This window comes from Alosa alosa, chromosome 23 (assembly GCF_017589495.1).
Source record: "Alosa alosa isolate M-15738 ecotype Scorff River chromosome 23, AALO_Geno_1.1, whole genome shotgun sequence".
Lineage (NCBI taxonomy): Eukaryota > Metazoa > Chordata > Actinopteri > Clupeiformes > Clupeidae > Alosa > Alosa alosa.
This window is the reverse complement of record NC_063211.1, coordinates 24,429,780-24,454,010: the sequence shown is the minus strand read 5'-3', so window position 1 is coordinate 24,454,010 and position 24,231 is coordinate 24,429,780. Positions and strand designations below refer to the sequence as shown.

Sequence of the window (24,231 nt, the reverse complement as noted above, 5' to 3'; positions counted from 1 at the left end):
AGCATCCTAGAAGCCATACCAGTGACATGTACATAGACATGTGAAGTCACACACACACACACACACACACAAACACACACAGTTAGTCACAAGGAGGTACATGATGTTACAGTGTTACGCACACATACACACGCTCACATTCTCTCACACACCTGTCTGCAGGTGTAAATGGCAGGGCAGAGAGTAGACTAGTTCCTGTTGGGGACTTGGAGGGAAAGAACAGAGGAGAGTGGCACCTGAGTCTTGAGTGGCGCTTGCAGGGTAACAGCGGCAGACAGCGCGAGCGCGTGCGTCTGTGTGTGGTGTGCGTCTATGTGTGTGTGTGTGTGAGAGCGAAAGTGTGTTTGGCATCACTGTGAGCAGAAGCAGCCCTCCTTGCGCCCCCCTCTCCCCCCCGTGCCTCCTCCCCTCACCTGTCCTCCTCTATCCCACCATGCTTTGCAGGAGCTCAGGGAGATCCACGCCAAGCAACAGCAACGGCACAAGCAGATGGAGACGCTGGAGGGCGACGCCCAGCCCACCATCGATGACAGGAAGTCCGTAGAGCTGCCGGAGGCCAGGTGAGTGTGTGTGTGTGTGTGTGTGTGTAGAGCTGCCGGAGGCCAGGTGAGTGTGTGTGTGTGTGTGTGTGTGTGTGTTTGTTCAGGAGTTCTGTGAAGTCCTGTGTTAAGCATAGTTTTGGATGTGTTTGGGTTGGGTTGATGGTATGGAGATATACTGTGTGGATAGAGGAGGGGTTGTGTGGCCATGTTTACATCAATTAGTCTCTTAACTCAGCCACACATTCAAGGACACCTGACAAAGGCGGTTTTCCACTTGCCACTAGTTTTCCTTTTAATACATGCCCGGTCTATTCTGGAAAGATACTGCTTCTGAAACTAGTGTCTCGGAATGCAAAAGAGATGGACTCTGTGGAAACCTGGGGCTAGCAGGTTCTTGCCTGGAGCACTTAAGTCAACATTGCACTGATTTGACCGTTGACCGTTCCAGGTTGTCGGGTACAGATGAGGTGGTCTCTCCGGCCCCCACTCCCACGCCACCTCCGGCACAGGCGTGGCTGAGCAGCGTGAGTGTAAACGAAGAGGAGATGACCGTGCGGAAGGACACGCCGGATAAACTCAGCCAGCTCTTCCTGCCTCCACCACAGCCACAGCCAAAACTGCTGGGTCAGGCACCGTGGCCCACGGGAGGTGTGTGTGTGTGTGTGTGTGTGTGTGTCTATATGTGTTAGAATGGGTAATATGAGACCGGTGATGATGGTTGATGGTACAATACTTGCAATTTAGCGGTATACGTTTGTGTCCAATTTTGTGTTATAAAATGGGTGTGTGTGTATTTGAGAGAGAGTTTTTTTTTTGATTTCTAATCTGTGTGTGTGTATGTGTGCGTGCGCGCAACCTTAGATAAGCCCCCTGCAATGAGTTCCATTCAGGAGAAGATGAAAATGGTCTACTATCGAGCGCTGTACCCTTTTGATGCCCGTAGCCACGATGAAATCACCATCCAGCCTGGAGACATCGTCATGGTGAGGATCCCACACTCTCTTTCTGTGTGTGTGTGTGTGTGTGTGTGTGTGTGTGTGTGTGTGTGTGTGTGTGCGCATGCACTCATGATAATGATAGACGCTGCCTTCAACTAACTTCTGCCCCCTTGGCTCTCTCCTGCGCTCGCTCTGAAGGTGAAGGGAGAGTGGGTAAGTCCAGGCGTGCGCTCCCTCATCCAATCATCCTCACCTTGCCCGCATTCCGCTTGCTCCAATTGGTCTGTATTGTTAGAATCCCACCTTCCAAGAGCACTGAGTTAGGCTGCTGCATAAGGGTCCATTATGGGTCCCTTATAGGCCTGAGGAACTGATAGTCTGAAGAACTGAGGATGTTTACTGCTATACTGAAGAACAAGTAGAGCCCTTATTTACTGTAGTAATGAATAATGGGTTAAGTGTTCTGTGCATGAACTAAAGCTACGTTTTGGAGTGTGGGAGCATTGAGCTGACCCATGAATGTGTGTGCTTAGGATCTTGCTCATGATGTTAGATTCACAAGTAGATTTTGCCTACTTGGCTTTAGTTTAGTTTAGTTTAGTTTAGTGGACTTCAGTGCTGCAATGGTCACTTTTTGATAATACATTTTTTTATTTTTTTTATTAGGTTTTATTTCACTTTTTTCTGGTGATATTTTCACAGTGGCTTGACTTATTTTTGGGCTAGGGATTGGCAATTAGGTAGATAATTTGGGGGGGGAAAAGTCCTTTCATATTTTTTTTCTTCAAACTTTGTTGACTTTTGTGCTCTTTCATCTTGATTAGTCTTTTTCCAAATTCATATTTCATCAAATGATTTCTGCAACATTGCTGTGTGCCTGTTGTGTTTGCTTCCCTTGCATTGTGAATGTATCTGTGCTTGCTAGTCCACATGCCTGTGTTTTGGTCCAAGTGTCGTATCGTATCATATCATATCGTAGTCTCCTGCAGTACACTGTGGTGTGGTGGTTCTGAGCAGCGGTTCCCAAACCTTTCAACTTGTGACCCCCAAAATAACAGTGCTAGTGAATTGCGACCCCCACCATCCCTGGAGGTGGTAGAAGTATACAAATGTTGCACGCTACAGCGCACATGCACTAATAGGCCTGTCGAAACAAGCATAATACTATAAAAGAGCATAACAGCCTGACAACCATAATATAAGTTAACAACCATTCTGAACCATGATGAAACTGATGCTGTTGCTAATGTAGTTAATCTGTCGTAATCACATCAGGGGTCAGAAGGGCCAAAGAAAATTTGAAAGGCCTTTATTTGAAATGTAACTACTATTTTTATCTTTCGTTACAATTATGGCTAAAATATGCTATTTCTAATAGTTTTAAGATTATTTTTTTTTTTATTTCAAAATCATCTCCCGACACCCCAGGGAGTCCAGACCCCCACTTTGGGAACCACTGCACTAGAGCTCTGTTATGAGTTTTCACATGCGCCATCACATTGCACTTTTCATGCCATTGCATCTCTTTGTTGCACCCTGGATTTAGTGACTACTAAGAACACTATGTATTTGTATGTTCACATTTCATGACTGGAGGTACAGTAGTCCAGGTCTAGTATACTAAACAGCATAGTGTGTAGAGACCGCAGTCCTCATCGTCAGTCACTGTCCACAGGTGGACGAGACTCAGACGGGAGAGCCTGGTTGGCTGGGGGGTGAGCTGAAGGGAAAGACCGGCTGGTTCCCCGCCAACTACGCTGAGAAGATTCCGGAATCCGAGGTCCCACTCAGCCTGCGCACCGCAGCGGCCACCTCCGGCCCCGCCCCCAAGCTGGCCAGCACCCGGATCACGCCCACCACACCACGCCCACGCCCACACCCACCGCCATCCAGCCCCCGCCCCCTGAGATGGGCCCTGTCCAATCAGCAGCTCCCCCTGCCCCTCTTCCTCCTCCGGGCGCTGCCGCCTCCTCGTCATCCTCAGCCTCCAGTAACTGGGCGGATTTCAGCACGACGTGAGTCACCCAGAGCTGAACAAGAAATATCTCAATTTTGCTTTTAGTATTCACCTAAGACTCACCTTTTAGTGATGCGTTTGTGGATTGTGAATCTGTGAATGTGTGAATATGTGTGTGTGTGTGTGTACATATTGTATTGCTTGCTGATGATTGATGATTTTAGTGTGTATTTGACTTGTTATAGGATTGTTTGTGTGATTTTGTGTGTGTGTGTGTGCGTGCGCACAGGTGGCCCTCTAACTCGGTGGACAAGCCTGACAGTGACGGCTGGGATGCGTGGCCCTCTCAGGCGGCCCCTACCACTGCCCCTCCCCCGGCCCCCCAGCCCAGCCTGTCCGTGCCCAGCGGAGGCCCCCTACGCCAGCGCTCCGCCTTCACCCCCGCCACCCTCAGCGGCTCCTCACCCTCACCTGTGCTGGGACAGGTACTACTACTACTACTTACTACTACTACTACTACTACTACTACTACTACTACTACTACAAACTACTACACAAACACACACTCTTTTTCACTATTTTTCTTTCACTTCTCTCTCACACACACACACACACACACACACACACACACATACACACACATTCTCTCTCTGTTTTTCTCTTTCCTACTTTCTTTCTTTCTCTCTCTCTCTCTCTCACACATACACACACACACAGTGGTTCGAGGTCAGGGCACTGGCTTGGATCGAGGGCTTGTTAATAGTTTGTTGTTGAAGTACAGTGCAGTATGGTTAACTGCGGTTCCTCTTGTGGTCTGTCAGGGTGAGAAGGTGGAGGGTCTGCAGGCAAGGCCCTGTACCCGTGGCGGGCCAAGAAGGACAACCACCTGAACTTCAACAAGAGCGAGATCATCACGGTGCTGGAGCAGCAGGATATGTGGTGGTTCGGTGAGGTGCAGGGCCAGAGGGGCTGGTTTCCCAAGTCCTACGTGAAGCTCATCTCAGGCCCCGTACGCAAGTCCGTCAGGTACGGTCAGCCGGGCTGGGGATTGGTCAGATTGGGGAGGGAGACGCCAGGGGGCAGGTAGGCAGGGGATAAGGGCGGGGGTCTATTATCAGGTAGGGAGAAAGGAAAGGGGGTTAGGATAAGATGAGTTGAAAAAGAATCTGTCTGGAGGTGGAGACAAGGGAGAAAGATAGAGAGAAAGGAGAGGGGGGCTTCTGCTGTGGCTATTTAAGAGCTTTGATTTCCAACATTATAGTGCATTGTGATTGTCAAATACGCATTGATAAAGGTGCATGCAGGTCAAATATTCAAGTAATACCAGTAATATAGAACATTTAAATCCTCTTTCTCGGAACTCTTAAGTGATCATCACAGAGAATATGTGCAGAATTTGAATGGAGTGACGATGACGTTTGTTTGCCGTCAGCATGTGGTTTGTGTAGTGTGTAATGTGTGTATGTGTCTGTTGCAGTATTGAGTCAGGCTCGTCAGAAAGCCCACCAAGTGTGAAGAGACCTAGCCCCTCACCCAGCAAACCTCTGGAACTCGGAGAAGGTGGGGATCACACACACGCACACACACACACACACACCCACCCACCCACCCAGATCACTCACTGACACACATTCACAATCACACTCACACTTTCACAGACACCACACCACACCACACCACAACAAAACAACACCATACCACCAGATTATCTTAGTTTTACTTACAGACATTCACACTCACATACATACAAAACAAAAACAAACAAACACACACAGTCATAGCACATAAACAATAATAACATTACATCTATATACTTCAGGTTAGACCTCCACCTAAAAGCAAGCATGGACATAAGTAATTAATCTGTCTGTTCCAATGTGTTTGGATGCCTTTTGTCTCTTGTGTAGAGTATATAGCCATGTACACGTATGAGAGCACGGAACAAGGCGACCTGACCTTCCAGCAGGGGGATGTCATCACTGTCACCAAGAAGGAAGGCGATTGGTGGACAGGAGTAGTGGGGGGAAGGACAGGGGTTTTCCCCTCCAACTACGTCAAGCCCAAGGACTCTGATGTGAGTGTGTGTGTGTGTGTGAGAGAGAGAGAGATAGAGAGAGAGTGTGAGACTGAGTGAGTGAGAGAGAGAGAGAGAGAGCGCATTTGTGTGTGTGAGGAAGAGAGGATGAGAAAGACAGATATGAGAAGAGAGAGGGAGACTGATCCCCCCGAGTGCCTAACCATGTGTGTCCCCCCCCCAGGCTTTGGGAGCAGCAGGGAAGACGGGGAGTCTGGGGAAGAAGCCAGGTACACAGCAGCATGCAGCATCACCACTCATGACTCTCAGACCCACTAACACCACCACTGCTTTACACCACACACACATGCACTGCTGCCAGACATCATCCTCACTGCAGCTCACACAGATACAGTATATGGCCATTGTGTGCTGACCTCAGTTCAGTTTAAGCCTGTGGAATGCATGCCCGTAGCGTGGTCATTCTGAGGCTAGTAACTACAATGATTTTATCGGGATTGGAAACACAGGGGCCAAAGTCTTGTCTTTCAGCCTAACTTCTAAGTGTCTCTAACTTCCCAGATTGTGATTATGTCTGTCATGTCCTTGTGTGTGTACACCTCAGATTGACCCATCTCAGATTAACGTGTCCCTGTCTCCATCCCCCCCTGCAGAGATTGCACAGGTCATAGCCCCCTACACAGCCACAGGGGCCGAGCAGCTGACTCTGGCCCCCGGCCAGCTCATCCTCATTCGCAAGAAGAACCCTGGAGGCTGGTGGGAGGGGGAGCTGCAGGTGTGTGTTATGGGAGCAAATCCGACTCAAGCGTTTTGTTACGTGTGTGTCTTGACTTTTAGGAATTATTTGTAACTGTGAAAATGAATTGTACAGGTAACTGTCGATATTACAGATATGCACTACAATCTATTCTATGGGTACTGTTTGATCTGTACAAATCATTTTCACAGTTACAAATCATTTCTACAGTTTGAAGTCATGACCCACATGTACAAAATGTTTGAGATTGATTTGATTCGATAGTGTGTGTGTGCCTGTATGTGTGCGTGTGTGGAGCTATGGTTAAGCAAGTACACAAATGTATTATGGTGTGTATATATTGCTTAAAGCAACACCAAAAGTTTTTTGTACCTTAAAATAATGTTTCCAAAATTGGTTCAGTGGTTCATCAACTCGTAACAGGGTGAACGGCACTTCTGCATTCGCATCGCGGCCGTTTATCGGCTATAACCGCACTATGTAAGTTTGCCAGATCGGGTAGCGGATCTGTAGTTCGATGGACTGAGACATAAGAACTTTATATGACTTGCTTCTGATGTTGTAATACATCATACTTTCGTAAAATCATACTCTACCTTGTCTGTGGACATTGTTATTTACAAAGCCAGAGGATAAACAAATAGCGTGTGTGCGACCGAGGAAAAGTGCTTTGGTGTTGCTTTAAGGTTCTCCAGTGCTTCATGGGCCCAGCCAAAATAGATAATTACGTATCATGGCATTGAATATTTCTGATAAGCGCAGAAATGTCCTTGCCTTCAGCCCTTATACATACCGTAGACACTTGATTAAAAGCCCAGGCTGAATTAGGCGCAGGGTCCTCTTAAGGTGATGATACATGGGGTAACTTTTGTTTTCTGTTAGATCGGTTAGATTCTCCACAATTCAATCATTTTTTTACACAAACGATGAGCACAAAAGTAGACTAAGGGAAAATTCACTTAGATTTACCAGCATGGTAAAAAGAGGCAAAAGAATGTGGTGACTCCCTCCCTTTGGTGGCCACAAAGTCCAAATATGCGTCCATTCTTCAATTATTTATACCGTAATCAATTTGATAGCATTTCCCATCTTTGCTAAGCTGAGGTTTTGTGTGAAAGAAATGAAAGGCCTGGCCCATATAGACGCCTGGCCCAAATCCAAGCAGGTCGAGTTCAGCAATTGAGGCAAATAAAAGCCCTGGCTATTAATCAAGTTCTTACGTGTGTGTGTGCGTGTGCATGTGCACTCTTTTCTTTCGCAAATACTAATGACTAATAACAGCTAACTGTTGTTGTCATCCCAGGCTTATATGCCTACCATTTACAGGGCTTGGGTAGATCATTTTGGTCGAAGTGATTTCATTTACCTCCTGTATACAGTACATTGATTGTTTCATATAATTTTGTTTTGAGTTTTTTTTTCTCTTGGTTGTTTGGTCTGGTTAATGTGGGAGTCTTGCACATCTCTGATTCTGTGATTGGTATTCATGTTTTGCTCCATGCAGGCGAGGGGGAAGAAGCGCCAGATTGGTTGGTTCCCGGCCAATTATGTCAAATTATTGAGCCCAAGCACCAGTAAGACCACACCCACGGAGCCGACGCCCCCCAAACTACCCACACCAAGTGCAGGTGCGAACCCAGCGACCTGATGCATAAACGCATTGTTTGTTTGCTTGTTTTGACTATATACTTTCCCTTTATATATGATAACAACTTTGCTTGAAAAATGTTTGCACAGACACAGCAGCGTTTTCATGTCGGGAACAAACCGTTTTAAATAAGTTTATTGCCCAAATTCCGTTTATGTCAATATTCCGTTTAAGCTGTTTACAAGCAAGTAGAATGTCACATTTTGAGCATATTCCTGTTTACATAGCAATCAACATTATTCCGAATAAGTCAGTGACGCAGCCTACAAATAGGCTCCCAACGTCATGACGTAAATCTCTGCTGGTGGAATTCCCTCTTTTGGCTGAATGATACAATGTCTTCAGTGTTCCACCTGTATTTCACTTGTTCAGGTGTACGTCGATAGCCAGCCTCATTAAGTTTTTTACAAATCTTTTTAAAAATGTCGCTATTACGACATTTTCTCCCATTGATGAACTCCATGACATTTGCATGATTGCAAGACATAAGTTTGTCTTCCAAAAGTGTGCATGTTGTTTTGCCATGATTAGGAAAGTGCGTGAGGGACAGTTGGTTCATGTGATCCTACTTCTGTGTGAACTGAGCATGTGCAGGCCTACAACACTCTTCCTTCTGGGAGCAGATTGCATTTAAGGCGTTTTCATGAGCCAATAGTCTGTTTAAAACGGGCATATGCTAGGGTGTGCAAACGGTTTATTAGTAAACTGAATATGGCCTTTTTCGGTTTATTTCAATCAGAATAAGGTGTTTACAAGACACACGCATATTCAGTTTATTCCCAATAAACTGATTCAAAACCGTTTATTGGCTGCATGGAAGCGTGCTGAGAGACTCAAGAGATGCATATCTAACACCAGTGAAGTTTTAGGTTGCTGCTATAGTTCTAGATTTGACTTGTGTGTGTGTGTGTGTGTGTGTGTGTGTGTGTGTGTGTGTGTGTCTTTTTAATTGACACCAGTGTGTCAGGTGATCGGCATGTATGACTACACGGCGCAGAATGACGACGAGCTGCCCTTCGGCAAAGGTCAAATCATCAACGTCCTGAGCAGGGAGGACCCTGACTGGTGGAAGGGCGAACTGAACGGCTCTGTGGGTCTCTTCCCCTCAAACTACGTCAAGCTGACCACCGACACTGACCCCAGCCAGCAGTGTGAGTACACCACCCTTCTTCTACTCTTCGTCCTCTCTCTTTCTTTTTCTTGCTCTCTTTTCTCTCTCTCTCTCTCTCTCTCTCTCTACTCTTCTCTCTCTCTCCTTCTGTTACACACACACTCTCACACACTAATCCCAGTCTCTCTCTGTTTTTTTGACTTGCTGCATTCTGAAATGCATATGAAAGCTCAGACCTGTTTAAGGCATAGGGTTGTAGGAGGACCCTGCTCCAGGACTTGCCTTAGGGCTTAGGTTAGGTGGGTCGGTAAGCCAGATCTCCAGTCAGACCGGCATTTTAGGGTGGACACCCTAGGACCCACCACTTAAAACTACCAGTTGACCAACAGCCTTCATTCCTTCAGTCCTCCAGTTACTTAGACGACAGGAGCCTGGCCCTCTCTCCCCCACCACACTAACAACTCTGTCCCCTCATCCCCCCCTGACCTTCCCCTGCCCTGCCCTGCCCTGTCCACTCCACCTCATGTGTAGCATGTCAGAGTCATTGTTCAGTGTCATCTTCTCCTTGCCTGCATGCTGTGTTTGTCATGTTGAACATGTCTGCCAGATCATGTAGCTTCTCTTAGCTTGTGAAGTTGCACATTGTGTTTCCTTCTCCTCTCTTTGATTTCCCTTTTTTTCCTTTCCTTTTAATTCCTTATTTTTGACCTTATTTTTTTTTGTTTTGTTTTTGTGTTGTCTTCTTCAAATCCCTTTTGTTACGCCGTTATTTTTTTGGCTTATGTGCTGTGTTCTCCTCTCTCTAGGACTCATATGTTGCCCATATCCCACTCTACCCTGAAAGTCCTCAAAGAGACCCACTATCCCCTAGTCACTGCCCCGCGGGATGATGGGAGATGACGCCCCCCTGAGGGTCTTGAGACTGCCACCTGCCCTCGTGGCTAGAAGACAAGCACTGCAGACAAAACAAAAAAAAATGAAACAAAACAAATGCAGCCATTTTTTTTTTCTTCTCTATTTTATTCACCTCAGTATTTAAACCGTTAGTAGATGCACGCCAAAAATTACCAAGCAGCATTCTCCATGTTGAAAAGAAAAAGAAGAAAAAAAAAGAAAACAAACTGAACAACTTGTATTCAAAGGAGTTTGTTTTTCTTGTCTTTGACTATAATTGAGTTCATCTATTTTGAAGTACTCACATGAATGACATGGGGGACTAATCAGGGGCTTTGGATAGTGGGTCCTTTTGTGGCTTTCTGTGAAATCTTTTTTTTTTCCCGCCACTCAAACAAATTGCACTAAAGCAAAGTGACTGATGGACTCTGAGCACCCTGTCAAACGGCTCCCATTTGATGCTTAGACGCTTCACCCCGCCCTCTCCTAACTAATACCCCACCTTTGTCTCCACCCACTCCACCTGGCCCTTCCCCTCCACAGCTCCACAAAATGACCCACTATTCTTGCCCCAGACCTCCCAGGGCCCTGGACCACACCTAGTAGTGTCATAGCAGGCCTTGCCTATCGCTTGACCAATTCGAAGGCCTTTCTACTGCACTGGGGCAGCTCATTGGTTAAATTTGTCTTGAGTGACATGTAGAAGTCCTTCTATCCACCACCCCAACCCCACCCTCCCCCTCCTCCCCCACTGGTTTTACAGAACTCATAGGTGCTGCCCAAGACAGCAGGCAGGATAGGACTTCTCCATTCATCCAATCACATCCCTCTGTGTTGGTTTTTATGATTTTGATTCTTCCATTTTCATACCAAACATGAAATTAATAGGTTTTATGTGATTTTTCTCCTTTATTGTTTCATGTTTATAATATGCTAGGTGTTCCTTTGTAATTATTTCAGTAGAGTTTTTTTGTGTGTTGGGATGGAGATTGGTGTTGTAAAAACCAAATAACTGCACAATGGCCACTGATGTAGGAGAACGGTACAAGGAAACACAGATTATATCCACACACACACACATACACACACACACATATATACACACTCATGCACGCACAAACACTTTCTTTTTGATGTGTTGTGCTGGAGAGATATAGTTGGGAGTAGTCTCTCCCAGCCTTAAGCCTGGTGTAGTGCTCTGTATTCTCACAAAGTGGGGGCACACTGTTGGTTGCTGTCCTAACTACAGACACTTATCGCTCATCAGTGCCCCTTGTGCCTAAAGAGGGGAACTGCCTCAAATGATTGACCTGAGTCTGCCTCTAATGACTTGACTTGAGGTTGTCAGTCAGAACTAGGCTTAGCATGTTAACAGTGTCATCGTGTGTATTGTTCTGTTTTGTTTTTCTTTTTGAGGTAGCTGGGATGGTTCTGATCTCTCAGTTGGTGAGAAATTCCACTAGTTTACACGGCTCCTAAAAGTTGCCCTCTCTGTCCGATTGTGTTGTCATATGTTTTATTAAATTGTCGCATTGCGTGGGAAGTTAGAAGGAGCAATATATCCCAAGTCACTTGAAGCAGTGACTTTTCTATTTTTATACTGAATTAAAAGCAATCTTATCACCGATAGTGTTTTAATATCTAAGGAGGTAGATGAATCTCCATGCCCTACACACAGACACACACGCACACAAACCTAAAGTAGAAAATAGAAGAGACCAAATCAAAGAGAGGTTTATGGCTTGTGCAGTCATATTCCCTTGATTTTTTTTTTTTTTTTTTTTTTTTTTTTTTTGGCTTTTACTTTGGTCGAAGATTTTGTTTTGAAAACTCAAGAGCCGTAGCCGCTCCTTAAAAAAAGAGAATTCCTTTCAAAGACTAGCATCATGTTAAACTCAGCATGGAAGTTAAGGAATGTACTAAAACGAGCAAACAGTTTTAATACCCTAATCAAGTCGAATACTCATGAATAAAAATATGTTTACAAATAGAAAACGAACAACTAAAGACTGGTGTTTTCTTGTGGTGAGTGTTAACTGAGCACCAAACCAAGTGTGAGCACTCGCCTTTGCCTTACAATTGGAAGCCGACTAAGACGCATGTCATGGGATTGACTTAAACCACACATGTGATGTACTGGTACCCTATTTTGTATGGTTGATTTAATTCTGTCTGAGCTGTGTTTTTAATCGATCAGACCGATCTGAGTGTTATGTTGCGTTATTATGTCCGTGTTTCTCTCCGAACCTGACTGTGTTGTAGCTGCACTCAGCCTGTGTATGTGTTTTTAATTCTGGCTCTGTGGCTTGCCATAATTGGCTCCACATAACGTAACAGTATTGGAATTTGCTGCTTACTGATTGGTTGGGTGAACCGTTCATCACATCTTTGATTCCACCCCTACCCTCCAGCTCTCTTAACATTTTGAGGATGTGGGATATAATGTCACAGATGGCTTGGATATTTGAGAAGCACAAAAAATAACAACATTGTAAGAGCTTCATGTTGGATATCTATTATACTGTGTTTAAAACCGAAGACTGGTATGCTTTTCTGTTTGAATCTCACAACAAATCCAAAAACGTACCCATTGCACTCAGTTATTGAAGCATTTTATCATAAATGAATGTAAAAAAATGAAAATATATACAGACTATTCCTAGCTTTAATAAAAGTGTCATGCCGTCTTTATAGAAAATGACATGTATAACAATTAAAAAGCTCCATGGCAAAAATGAACTGGTGTTTTTCCTTCATGTGATATCAGTGTCTGATGTGTGCTGTCTCAGAATCTCATTGAATGTCCAGTATGTCAATGTCTCAGCACTGAAATGCCTCATAGCAGAAATACAACATTAAGAGCAGCTAGCAACACTGCAGCAAGTTTAGTTTGAGAGGGAGAGAGGAGTAAGAGAAAGCTACTTGGAGTTAACGACACAACAGGGTTTGTGTGAAGGTAACGGTCCCATTGGGGTTAACTGAGGTAGAACCACACCGCCAGTGACTGCTGAAGTTTACAGAGCAGAGTGTACAGAGAGCCACTGGGAGGCAGCAGAAAACTGCAGGACTGAGCGTTTGTGTGCATCCTCATGGGAGATTGGTTGTAACATGCATATTTTTAAAAGGATCACAGATAGGATGCATTTTTAGGGGTTTGGGTGAGTAACAGATTATGATCAACTTCTGTGTATGTTGCTTGCTCTGGGTGTGTGTATGGTTAAAATTATTTACGCGGTTCTTTACATTTTGAGACTGCGTTCATACAATATGTGTACGAGATGCCTGCTGCGAGCTACACTGGATGAGTGTGTGTGTGTATGTACAGTGAAGTGAACGTAAGTGAAAATGCTGATCTTTGTGTGTCTCTAAGTGTGTGTGTGTGTGTGCATGAGAATGATCCATGCTGAGCTCTGTGTGCATGTGTGTCCTTGCAGGGTGCGCCGACCTGCACCTCCTGGACATGCTGACCCCCATGGAGCGCAAGCGGCAGGGCTACATCCACGAGCTCATCGTCACCGAGGAGAACTACGTCAATGACCTGCAGCTGGTCACCGAGGTAATAGCCAAGAAGTGCTACGCACACACACACTCTTGAGAATACGTGGATATTCGTGTGAGTGCTACAACCAATGCGCTCATACACAGTTTGTGAACTGCTCCAGACACATGCACTCACAAGCTGGCACAAGCCTTATACAAACAGTTCATGGGGGCCCAGAGATGTCTTAACCTTGTCGTTTATTAGCTGTGAGGATTTTGGGAGACAGGTTGAGGAGAGGGATTAGTGCAGTAGTGCTCACTCAAATGTTCTTTGGTAGGGATCTATCCTCCTTGTCAATTGAGATGTTTTTTTTTTCGGAGGAGTATATTGAGCATATTAATAGTGTGTTGGTTTAAGTCAGTTCTGAGGTAATGTCCTGAACCCACTCCCCATCTCTCTTCTACTTATTTCCTATCTACCCATCACCGCCCTGTGAAAGAAAGGCTAGAAAAAGGCCCAAGATCTAGCTTAAGGAGTGTTGTAAAGGAGACTAGTGTTGTGTTGGAAGACTAGAGGAGGCACATGCCTGTATGAGCTGATGTGGCCGACCCGACCCACAGATCTTCCAGAAGCCTCTATTGGAGTCGGAGCTGCTGACGGAGAAGGAGGTGGCCATGATCTTCGTCAACTGGAAGGAGCTGATCATGTGCAACATCAAGCTGCTCAAGTATGACACACACACACACACACACAACATTTTTACTTTCATATTCACAGTTCCCTACTTTATGCACCTTCACCCTACTCCGGGGCTCTGCACACACACACACACACCCCCAACCTTTAACCTTCAGTAAACACATTCTTAAAGATTCACAGGTAGATACATAAACTCACTCTTGTTGCTGCACACTCACTCATTCACATACACAGACACACGCACACACACACTGTGTGAACATGAACACCCGTGCAGGCCTAATGGACCTCTGCTCTGCCCTTCTCCCCCGACTCCAGGGCCCTGCGCGTGCGGAAGAAGATGTCGGGCGAGCGCATGCCGGTGAAGATGATCGGGGACATCCTGACGGCGCAGCTGCCCCACATGCAGCCCTACATCCGCTTCTGCAGCTGCCAGCTCAACGGCGCCACACTCATCCAGCACAAGACCGACGAGGCGCCCGACTTCAAGGACTTCGTCAAGGTGAGGTGGCTTGCCTGGGATGCCTGTAAATGGCCAAATGTATTTAAGTAAAAATAGAAACTTTTTTAAATGGAAAGAAGCATTTTTAAATGGAAAGAAGCATGTGTGTGTGTGTGATTGTCTGTGAGAGTGGGAGAGCTGTGAGTGTGTTGTGTCTGATGAGTGTTTTGTGTTGTGATTGGCAGAGGTTGGCCATGGATCCGCGGTGTAAAGGGATGCCCCTCTCCAGCTTCCTGCTCAAGCCAATGCAGAGGGTCACCCGCTACCCCCTCATCATCAAGAATGTAGGTATCAACAACAGACACCACACACACTCACTTGTGCACACACACACACACATGATTTCAAGTAGACTTCTGTTCATACTCCTATCAAGATTGTTAGTAAATTGTTAGACAAAATGCAAAAAATAACACACTCAACACCTTAATCTAAACTGAACTGGGTGCTGAATTCTCCTCTGAATGTATAATCAGGCACCGCACTCATCAAACTTTTTTGACAAAATGCAAAAATGCCTGCACAATATTGTATGTATTACCATCAGCCTGACAAGAAGTTCACAACATTAAATTAAGTTAGTATTTTATGACCAAAAGAGGTGCCTTTGTATATATTTGATATCCACACACAGTGTGTAGTGTCTGTATGTGCTGCATGTGTTCATATGTGCCTGTGTGTGTGTGTCAGATTTTAGAGAACACGCCAGAGAGTCACCCGGACCACAGCCACCTGCGCCAGGCACTGGAGAAGGCCGAGGAGCTGTGCTCGCAGGTCAACGAGGGTGTCAGGGAGAAGGAGAACTCCGACCGGCTGGAGTGGATCCAGGCACACGTGCAGTGTGAGGGGCTCTCAGAGGTACACACACACACACACACACACACACACACACACTACGGGTAAATAAAATGTACATTTCTTCCGGCTAGCCAGGAAACATTCTCCTATTATTCACTTAATCATAAGTCTTTGAATAATAAAAACGTTTATTTCATACGGCTATAACACTTCAGCCAACATGTCACATACTATGCCAACAACCACGTTCAATGCTGTCAATGAGCCCCCCCTTCCGTCAGCCAGAAGAAGAGCGACAACTTACCCTTCCTCTTAAATCGGTACCAGCTTATAAGTCGTCTCCTTTTGTTAAGACAGCTATCCAATCATGCAAAGTTAAAAAAAAAGTTATTCTGCCAAAACCAAGGGCAGGGGGTGGGGGCATAGCGACCAGACACTAAAAGTCTTCAATCCTTTCTTACTGTAAGTAGTTTATTATACAAGAATAAAAAGGATACAGAAAACTACAATGTACAAAAAGTATATATGTAATACACAGAATACAGTAGATTAAAGTTGAGCCCTCCTAAAGTTATTTCACCTAAAGTGGTTATAAGAAATGTGGGTTTCTGCTTTCCAGCAGTGTCTGAAAAAGTAAAAAATGTCAGACTCCGACGTCGACCGTACGTAAATATATTTTTCTCGTAAATATATTTTTTGTGCCTTATCTTATATGGTATGTTGCTATGTGCTTATTCCTGATTGGCGATGGCAGTTCTGTTGTTTTTTCTCTGATGGAGTTGTCAGACAGTCTTTGTGGTTTGACCGTGTGAGAACCTTTCACAGGATGTTCTTGTGGCTTATCTATGCACCTGTTCTCTGCACAACATTCTCCTGCTAGTTTTCTAAGTACATCATCCATAGCTGCTGTCAAGAGCTCTAGTTACAACTGTTCACACATTTCCCATACAAGCTTTAGGCTACACAAGCATATTCCATACAAGCTTTAGGCTACACAAGTATGTCCTTCATACATTTCCCATACAAGCTTTAGGCTACACAAGCATATTCCATACAAGCTTTAGGCTACACAAGCATGTCCTTCATACATTTTCCATACAAGCTTTAGGCTACACAAGCATTTTCCATACAAGCTTTAGGCTACACAAGCATGTCCTTCATACATTTTCCTTTCAAACTTTGGTTACAAGCATGTCCTTCATACATTTTCCACTCAAACATGATTATGTTTCCAGCAGCATTTATATCACACATTTCTACTCAAATATGATAATTTTCCAAGCATGATTATATTTTTGGCATGATTATACTTTCAAAATATGATTACATTTTCCTACTCAAACATGGTTATATTTTCATAGTATGATTACATTTATACAAATGTAATGCTGTATCTAAGGTGTCCGGGGTTTCTTGGCAGCACTGTCAGGTTGACTTTCTGGCTAGTTATTCAACAACACACACACACACACACACACACAGCCTTATAAGTATATAACATAAGGAAGTACAGTATGGAGACTCACAAACCCACAGTATCAGAACTACACTCTCATCAGTGTGTACATACAACAGTTCACCAATAGTGCTTTCATGCCTTTTCCTCCACAAGCAACTGGTGTTCAACTCTGTGACCAACTGCCTGGGCCCACGCAAGTTCCTCCACAGCGGCAAGCTCTACAAGGCCAAGAGCAACAAGGAGCTGTACGGCTTCCTGTTCAATGACTTCCTGCTGCTCACCCAGATCATCAAGCCGCTGGGCTCGTCCGGCTCCGACAAGGTGTTCAGTGCCAAGTCCCACCTGCAGTACCGCATGTACAAGACGGTGAGTTCAAGCCCGTCTGTGGTATTAATTTGTTTTACTATTTATACAGAACTCAGTTAATGTCCATAAAGGCTGTGAAATTGAAAGGGAATTGTGTTATTTGTGAGGAGATGGTTGTTGTTTGAAGATGGTAGTGTCCAGAGCTGCTAGGGTCTGCGTCACCTTAGAGTCCTCCCATGACCTTTGACCCCTCTGAACCCCCTATAGCCCATCTTCCTGAACGAGGTTCTGGTGAAGCTCCCCACTGACCCTTCCGGAGACGAGCCCTTATTCCACATCTCGCACATCGACCGCGTCTATACCATACGGGCCGAGAGCATCAATGAGAGGTAGGGCACATAGCCACTGATGCTCTCTCTGTCTCTCTCTCTCTTTCCTTTTGGCTCTGTCTGTCTCTCTCTCATCTTTTTTACATGAACAATCTCTCTCTCTCTCATACACACTCACTCACTCACACACACACACACACACACACACACACATTTTCATTACATCTGCACTCAAAATAAAAGATTTTTATACAACTTCCCCAAACTCTTGTATCCTTTTATGCATACACACAAACGCACTGTCAGCACTCCACATGTGCATGTTTTACAGGACGGCGTGGGTGCAGAAGATTAAGGCAGCCTCGGAACTCTTCATTGAGACCGAGAAAAAGAAGAGGGAGAAGGCCTACCTGGGTATGTCATCAACACACACACACACACACACACACACAAAGCACCTGTTTCACAGTAGCTTTTATTCCATGTAAAACTTGTTAACTGTTGGTAATTGACATTCTTCTATGTGTGTTTTAGACATTTCTTCTTTATATTGCTGCCTCTGATATGTATGTTTGTGTGTTCTAACTGTTTTGTCCTTCTCTACTGCAGTACGCTCCCAGAGGGCCACAGGCATCGGCAGACTCATGGTCAACATCGTCGAAGGGATCGAGCTCAAGCCCTGCCGTTCCCATGGTAACTAGTCTGTCTCATCATCTGTCTTTGGATGAAGTTAAACACGTGAGCCTAAATCTAGCACAATTAGCTGCATCACACAAAACATGGTTTCTGACCATGTTTCTAAAGTGAAAGCACTCAGGGCCAGATGTACGTACATTTGCGAACATAGCGTTATCAGCGTCATGGACACACCGCAGATTGCGAACGCTGTCAGACCCAAGTTTCCGTCGTATTTATCAATCGTTCAATCCTTAGTGTAAACTGCGCCTTAGATCTCTGCCTTTCTCCGCCCATAAACGCAATTTACGAACGTCCACAACTGAATGGCAGCGCCTATATACAAGCGGAGTTGAATGAAGTTAACTGATGACAACATTAAAAAGAATCAAATGTTTAGCGATCATAAAATTATACCATACATGATAACATGTAAACAAGCAGGGAGATAATGAAGATCAGTAGTTCTACTCAAACTACTTGTGCACGTAGGCTATGGATGATTGGTCAAATCTAGCAAGTAGGAAAGTTTAAGTGAATGATGTGAAAGTAAGACATTCAAAGGCCTTTAAAGTTAAGGTTGCTTTTGGTAGTATAAATACTTTCACCACAAAAACTGGTGCTCTAAATAGCGATTCTGTTGTCTTTGAAAGGTTCTCTTATTGACGATTGAACTGCAATTTGGATTAACACCTGCTTTTACAAGGCGGAAGTATTTAGGTTACAGAATAGATTTATGCTTTTCAGGAGCAGTCTTTGTACATACCGGGAATACATAATAGGGCTCTTTACTCTTCCCCTCCCATCTTTTTACACTAAACTCCCACTTTCCCCTGGATTCTCCCATGAATGCATATGCATGACATGACAAACGCAATCTGCCACTTTCAGCTCCCACGACAGGCAGTTTGTGCTTTTACATCATTGCGGCCTGTTTGTACATACCTCGCAATGATTTTACACCCACATTGCGAAACAAATACGCCTGAAGTGGGCGCAAAAGCACCCTCTGACCCTCAGTGCTCACAATTTCCTGGAAATGCCTGTTGATGCAATGAGAGGGAAATATTTACTAGTAGTACTTTTCCTGGGCTCTTGCATGCTCTTCTATACACATTCCTTAAAAACACTTCTAACACACACCTAACAGTTCATCCTAACTGCATGCGAGGGTCTGACTGTGGCGTAGCCTTGAGTTTTCTCTGTCCACTCTCTCTGTTAAACATGCTGATGCTATTGTGTCATACCTCTTGTTCAACATAGCAGAACAATGCAAGCGACTTCAAAGAAAATATGATGTAATCAAACTGAAATTGTTGCTAATGCTCGCTCACGTCACATGCAGTTAGGACACTGTAGCATTCTCACACTGACAGTGCACTTCCTGTGCCTGCTCTCCTCTCACATGCTCATATCAACTAGAATCACTTTGCTGCTCAAAAGGTCTCCGAACATCCTGATGCTTGATTGTTGTTCCTGAATTATAAGTGTCATTGGGTGAAAGTGTCTGCCGAGTGAAAAAACATAAAGAAATGTAGAACTGTAAATGTTATAATCATATATTTACCAAGTGGATGTTGCAAATTAATTGAAGCATTTATTATAGTAAAAACATGAAGCCATAAAGATTTGAAACAGCTTGAAGTAGGTGCAAGTCTTCTCATTAGTGGCTGTTGGTGTGTGTACAGGGAAGAGTAACCCCTACTGTGAGGTGACGATGGGGTCGCAGTGCCACATCACCAAGACCCTGCAGGACACGCTGAACCCCAAGTGGAACTCCAACTGTCAGTTCTTCATCAAAGACCTGGAGCAGGATGTGCTGTGTGTTACCGTCTTCGAGAGGGACCAGTTCTCCCCCGATGGTGAAAAGCTCTCTCTCTCTCTCTCACTCTCACACACACACACACACACACACACACACAGAAATTCATAAAATTCCTGAACAAGCACAAAGATAAATGTAAGTGTACCTTCAAATACACACATACAAACACACTGATTCATTAACGTCAGCCACAAGTACAACACAAGTGTATGTGTACCAGCAAACACACCGATACACTGCTTTCCTTGCTTTTTTTCCACATATACCCACTCCAAGACACTTACTTACAGTACTCTGACACAGGTTCCCAGATTCTCTTTCCTCCTCGTCTGTTTCTGTCAGTCACCCGCTTCCTTCTCCCCAGATTTCCTGGGCAGGACCGAGATCCGCCTGGCGGACATTAAGAAAGACCAGGGCTCCAAGGGGCCCATCACCAAGCGGCTGCTGCTTCACGAAGTCCCCACAGGCGAGATCGTAGTGCGCCTTGACCTGCAGCTCTTTGATGAAACTTGAGCAGTCCCATGCCTCTCAAATACACACACACACACACACACACACACTACTACGCCCCTTTTTTCCCACCCTTGGTGTTTTGAGGCCTAGCAGCCTACTGTGACAATCCCACCTGCCCTGCTCCAAAAACACACACCATACCCCAGTGTGTGTGTGTGTGTGTGTGTGTGTTTATTTGTGCTTGGAAGCAAGTGTGTGTCTCTGCGTGTCTGTGTAAAAGCTGTGACAGTCTTAATCAGTGATCTATTTTTATGAACAATTTTATGTTTTTAAATCATGCCCATTATACACATGGGGACACCAGTGCTGAGGTCTCTAACCGGCTGAGGTAGCCTGAGAGGAAATAAGACTCTAGTATTTATCAGCTTCATCTCTCTCACTCTCTCTCTCACTGCTGCAGCTGTTTTATCAGTAGTTTTGCTAAATGAACACTATTCATATATGTGGCCTAAATATGGGAAGGACTGATTTAAAGACCAATTTGCATCAATAGGTGAATTGACTCCTGGAGGTGAGGTGGAGGGGAGAAAGTTAAAAGTACATCAGCATGCAAAAGAAAAGAGTAGGAGGAAAGCCTGTGTGTAGCTGGTTCATTTCCCCTCTTAGTTGCTTAGTGTCAAAGCTCTGTTTCCAGGGTGTGGACTCGCGTCACAAACTGCGTCTGGCGCAGGCCGTCTGGACTGTCAGCGACCACAGATAAGGCTGTTGGTGCACGTACTGTAGATTTAGCAGAACAGAAACCCTTCAAACACATCCACTATGAGCCAAAAGCCAGTATCCTCAGTCAGTAAGCAGTAGATTCATTCCAGCCGCAGCTATTATTTTTTGTTTTGTTTTTTTCCAAGTCGTTGGTTTAGGTACAAAACATCCAAGGCATCAGGCAGATATGATATGTAGGCATGCTGTAAAACTGCATTAAGCATGTTTGGATTGGTCAGGCATTGTTTTCTTTCAGATAAATTTGGTCTTTAAGTATTTGCGCCTTCAGCAGTGCAGATTAGGTTAGCATTAACGTCATCTGTAGTGCCACAGTGTTGACCCTCTCACAGAGCTGTCAGCGCTCTACCCCATAAGCAAACAACTCCAATCCACCGTTAAACAATGTGTGCCATGTGAGATGTCAAAGGATGTCCAAATGTATGCAAATGACCTGTTGAGAAAGTGCTCCTTGATTTAGTTCAGGAGGTCTTCAACTGGCATCGCAACTCTTAATGATCTCAGACTGACCAAGATTTGTTTATTTTGTTTCATTTTAATCTTAATTTATAAATTTATTTATTGGATTGACGCAAGTTTGAGACCAGGTCCCGTATGTGAATGTACTGTAAACAGGGTGGTGATGGAGAGGAGATGGGAGGTAGCCCTACTTGAGTGAAGTTTTGATACATGACCAAGCCTGTGACTGTCACCACGGGCACATTCATGACAACGGTTTTGGTGAGCAAAACTTGTAGCAATATGTGAAGCCTTGTTTAAGCATCTGAAGTATAAAGAATGGGGAGTGCACAGGGAAACCTTCAAATATTTGAGAGAAAAAAACACTCCATTCTGCTGCATTCCAAGAAGTCTCATAATATTCTGCCTTGACACACTCCTAAAGCTGTCAAAGTGGTCAAGGATTTTTAAGTGGAGTTAGCATTGCGTATGTATATAAAGGAGATAAGAGATAAATAAGAGAGTTATGAGTGACCACAGACGAGAGCCAGGGGCTAAGTGATCTGGGATTATATGAAGTTTGTGATGCCTAACCCTGATGCGCTCTTCCTCTCAATCATTCATATCTAACCGTTTGGAAACATGTACTGTATATTTGCTGTCATTTTTTGTTGTTTTGAATTAGTTGTTTTTTCCATACATCAAAAAAGGTAACTATTTAATATAGAGTGCTATATTTATGATGGGTATGAGTGACATTGGTCATGATTGTGGAGGACCACTTTTGTAAATGTGCATTTTTGATTTCGATGGGTGTTTTTTTCCCCTACAGGAATTGTGCTTTGGATGGGGATGCTAGTGTGGTTAACACTGTACAGTAGTTGTATATGTTTGTAAAGAGCAACTGTTTTGAGGTCAGCCTTCCAAATCAGTTTTTGAATTTGTTTTCATCCACAAGACGAGTAGCTGACAGGTGAATAGTGCTACTGAGATATGCTGTTAGGAGTGTTTTTAGTACAAATATGAAATGATGCTGGATAAAAATGGTCACTTAACATTAAAAGAATGAAATAGAGTTGGTCAAAAGGGAAATGCTGACCCGTGATGTTTGTTTGTGTATCTGGTCTTTCTCACGAGGAAGAAGCATATTCCTTATTACCGCCTAGACAGTTTCCTTGAATTGACCAGTCTTAGGGCAGCTGTGCTGAAAGGTGGAGTCAGGACTGAGGTGATCTTTGGACAGACCCTTGCTGTTTTGTGAAATGACCTGCCCGGGGAAGAGAAGTTGGATTGTTTTCTCCTGTAGCAGCTCTGTACATGTGTGTGTGGCGTTCTGTGCGTTTGAGATGAATAGTTAAGAATAGAAACCTTAGGTTTCTTCTCTCTCTCTCTCTCTGTGTGTGTGTGTGAGTGTGTGTGTGTGTGTGTGTGTGTGTGTGTGTGTGTGTGTGTGTGTGTGTGTGTGTGTGTGTGTGTGTGTGTGTGTGTGAGTGAGTGAGTGAGAGTGATTCCATGTGGTATGTAAGAGTGTGAATTCATGTCATAAGCCCTACAGATGAATAGTGGGTCCAAAGGCTGCTTGACTAGTACCCAACACCCTGACCTTTGACCCTTGCTGTTCCCGTGGCGCTCAGTTCTGTACAGTCCAAAGCAGTTGGCTCGCCCATTTTTTTTTTTTTTTTTTTTTTTTTTTTTTTTTTTTTTTTAAGGATGAAGCAGTCTTACTGAATCAATGTACAGGAAGTGTCCATGTTATAAGCTCTGAAGGAAGTATAATATATTACTACTTGAACATGAATTATGTTGATGACAATGTATTGTTATCAATGTAGAAGCATTATTATTATGTTATTGTCTTAAATGTTACCAATAAATCTCAATTGGACCAAAGATTACGTTTGTGATGTTTTGGAAAATGTGTACCGTATTTTCCGGACTATAAGTCGCACCGGAGTATAAGTTGCACCAGTCAAAAAATGTGTCATGAAGAGGAAAAAAAACCATATATATAAATATATATGTGTTGCACCTGAGTCGCAGGACCAGCCAAACTATGAAAAAAAGTGCTGACTTATAGTCCGGAAAATACGGTATGTGCATTTGTTTTTATGCATGTTTTTTTTCAGCTCCTTTATTAAGGAAAGTGGTAATTCAGCATTTAGTACGTGGACTGTTTTAGTATTGAATCATCTCATAAGGTCCTGTCATAAATATACACTCTCAAAAATTAAATGTACATTATGTAATGTTTTTGCAGTCCCAGCAGTTTTCCTGCAATTGACATGATTTGACTAATACCTGTCATAGTGTGGCTGTTTTTGGAAAGTATTTACTTTGTATAAATAGTGATGATGCTTTGTACATGAAATGTTTTTACATACTACAGTGCAAAATGTGATAATCTATTACATTTCCAGAAATAATTACATTTCTAAAAATAATGAAATGCCCAAAAGACATTCAAAGTGCACTTCTTGCACACACTTTCACACTTACAGTTTTTGCTGATTGCTTACACTGTTTGCATGTCTCTGTATGCCTCTTCCATTGCTTGCAGAATGGAGATCGTATGCTTTCCATTGTCATGCTGACAATAGGGTTTTTTGG

General features: G+C 44.1%; 1 protein-coding gene across 1 annotated transcript in view; it reads left to right on the top strand.

The window, feature by feature from the left end:
• Positions 1 to 23,514, top strand: part of itsn1 (intersectin 1 (SH3 domain protein)) — a 50,042-nt gene extending 26,528 nt beyond the window's left edge. Inside the window, 26 exon segments of the mRNA XM_048234532.1 lie at positions 445 to 560; positions 991 to 1,190; positions 1,404 to 1,525; positions 1,679 to 1,693; positions 3,156 to 3,327; positions 3,414 to 3,495; positions 3,727 to 3,922; positions 4,259 to 4,283; positions 4,286 to 4,463; positions 4,915 to 4,997; positions 5,345 to 5,511; positions 5,696 to 5,741; positions 6,126 to 6,247; positions 7,734 to 7,857; positions 8,837 to 9,028; positions 13,317 to 13,438; positions 13,984 to 14,090; positions 14,381 to 14,564; positions 14,750 to 14,848; positions 15,255 to 15,422; positions 16,975 to 17,187; positions 17,395 to 17,516; positions 17,788 to 17,870; positions 18,066 to 18,149; positions 19,820 to 19,993; positions 20,321 to 23,514. Coding sequence (XP_048090489.1) covers positions 445 to 560; positions 991 to 1,190; positions 1,404 to 1,525; positions 1,679 to 1,693; positions 3,156 to 3,327; positions 3,414 to 3,495; positions 3,727 to 3,922; positions 4,259 to 4,283; positions 4,286 to 4,463; positions 4,915 to 4,997; positions 5,345 to 5,511; positions 5,696 to 5,741; positions 6,126 to 6,247; positions 7,734 to 7,857; positions 8,837 to 9,028; positions 13,317 to 13,438; positions 13,984 to 14,090; positions 14,381 to 14,564; positions 14,750 to 14,848; positions 15,255 to 15,422; positions 16,975 to 17,187; positions 17,395 to 17,516; positions 17,788 to 17,870; positions 18,066 to 18,149; positions 19,820 to 19,993; positions 20,321 to 20,469 — 3,345 coding nt within the window. The 3' untranslated portion in view covers positions 20,470 to 23,514.
• The last annotated feature ends 717 nt before the right edge of the window (positions 23,515 to 24,231 follow it).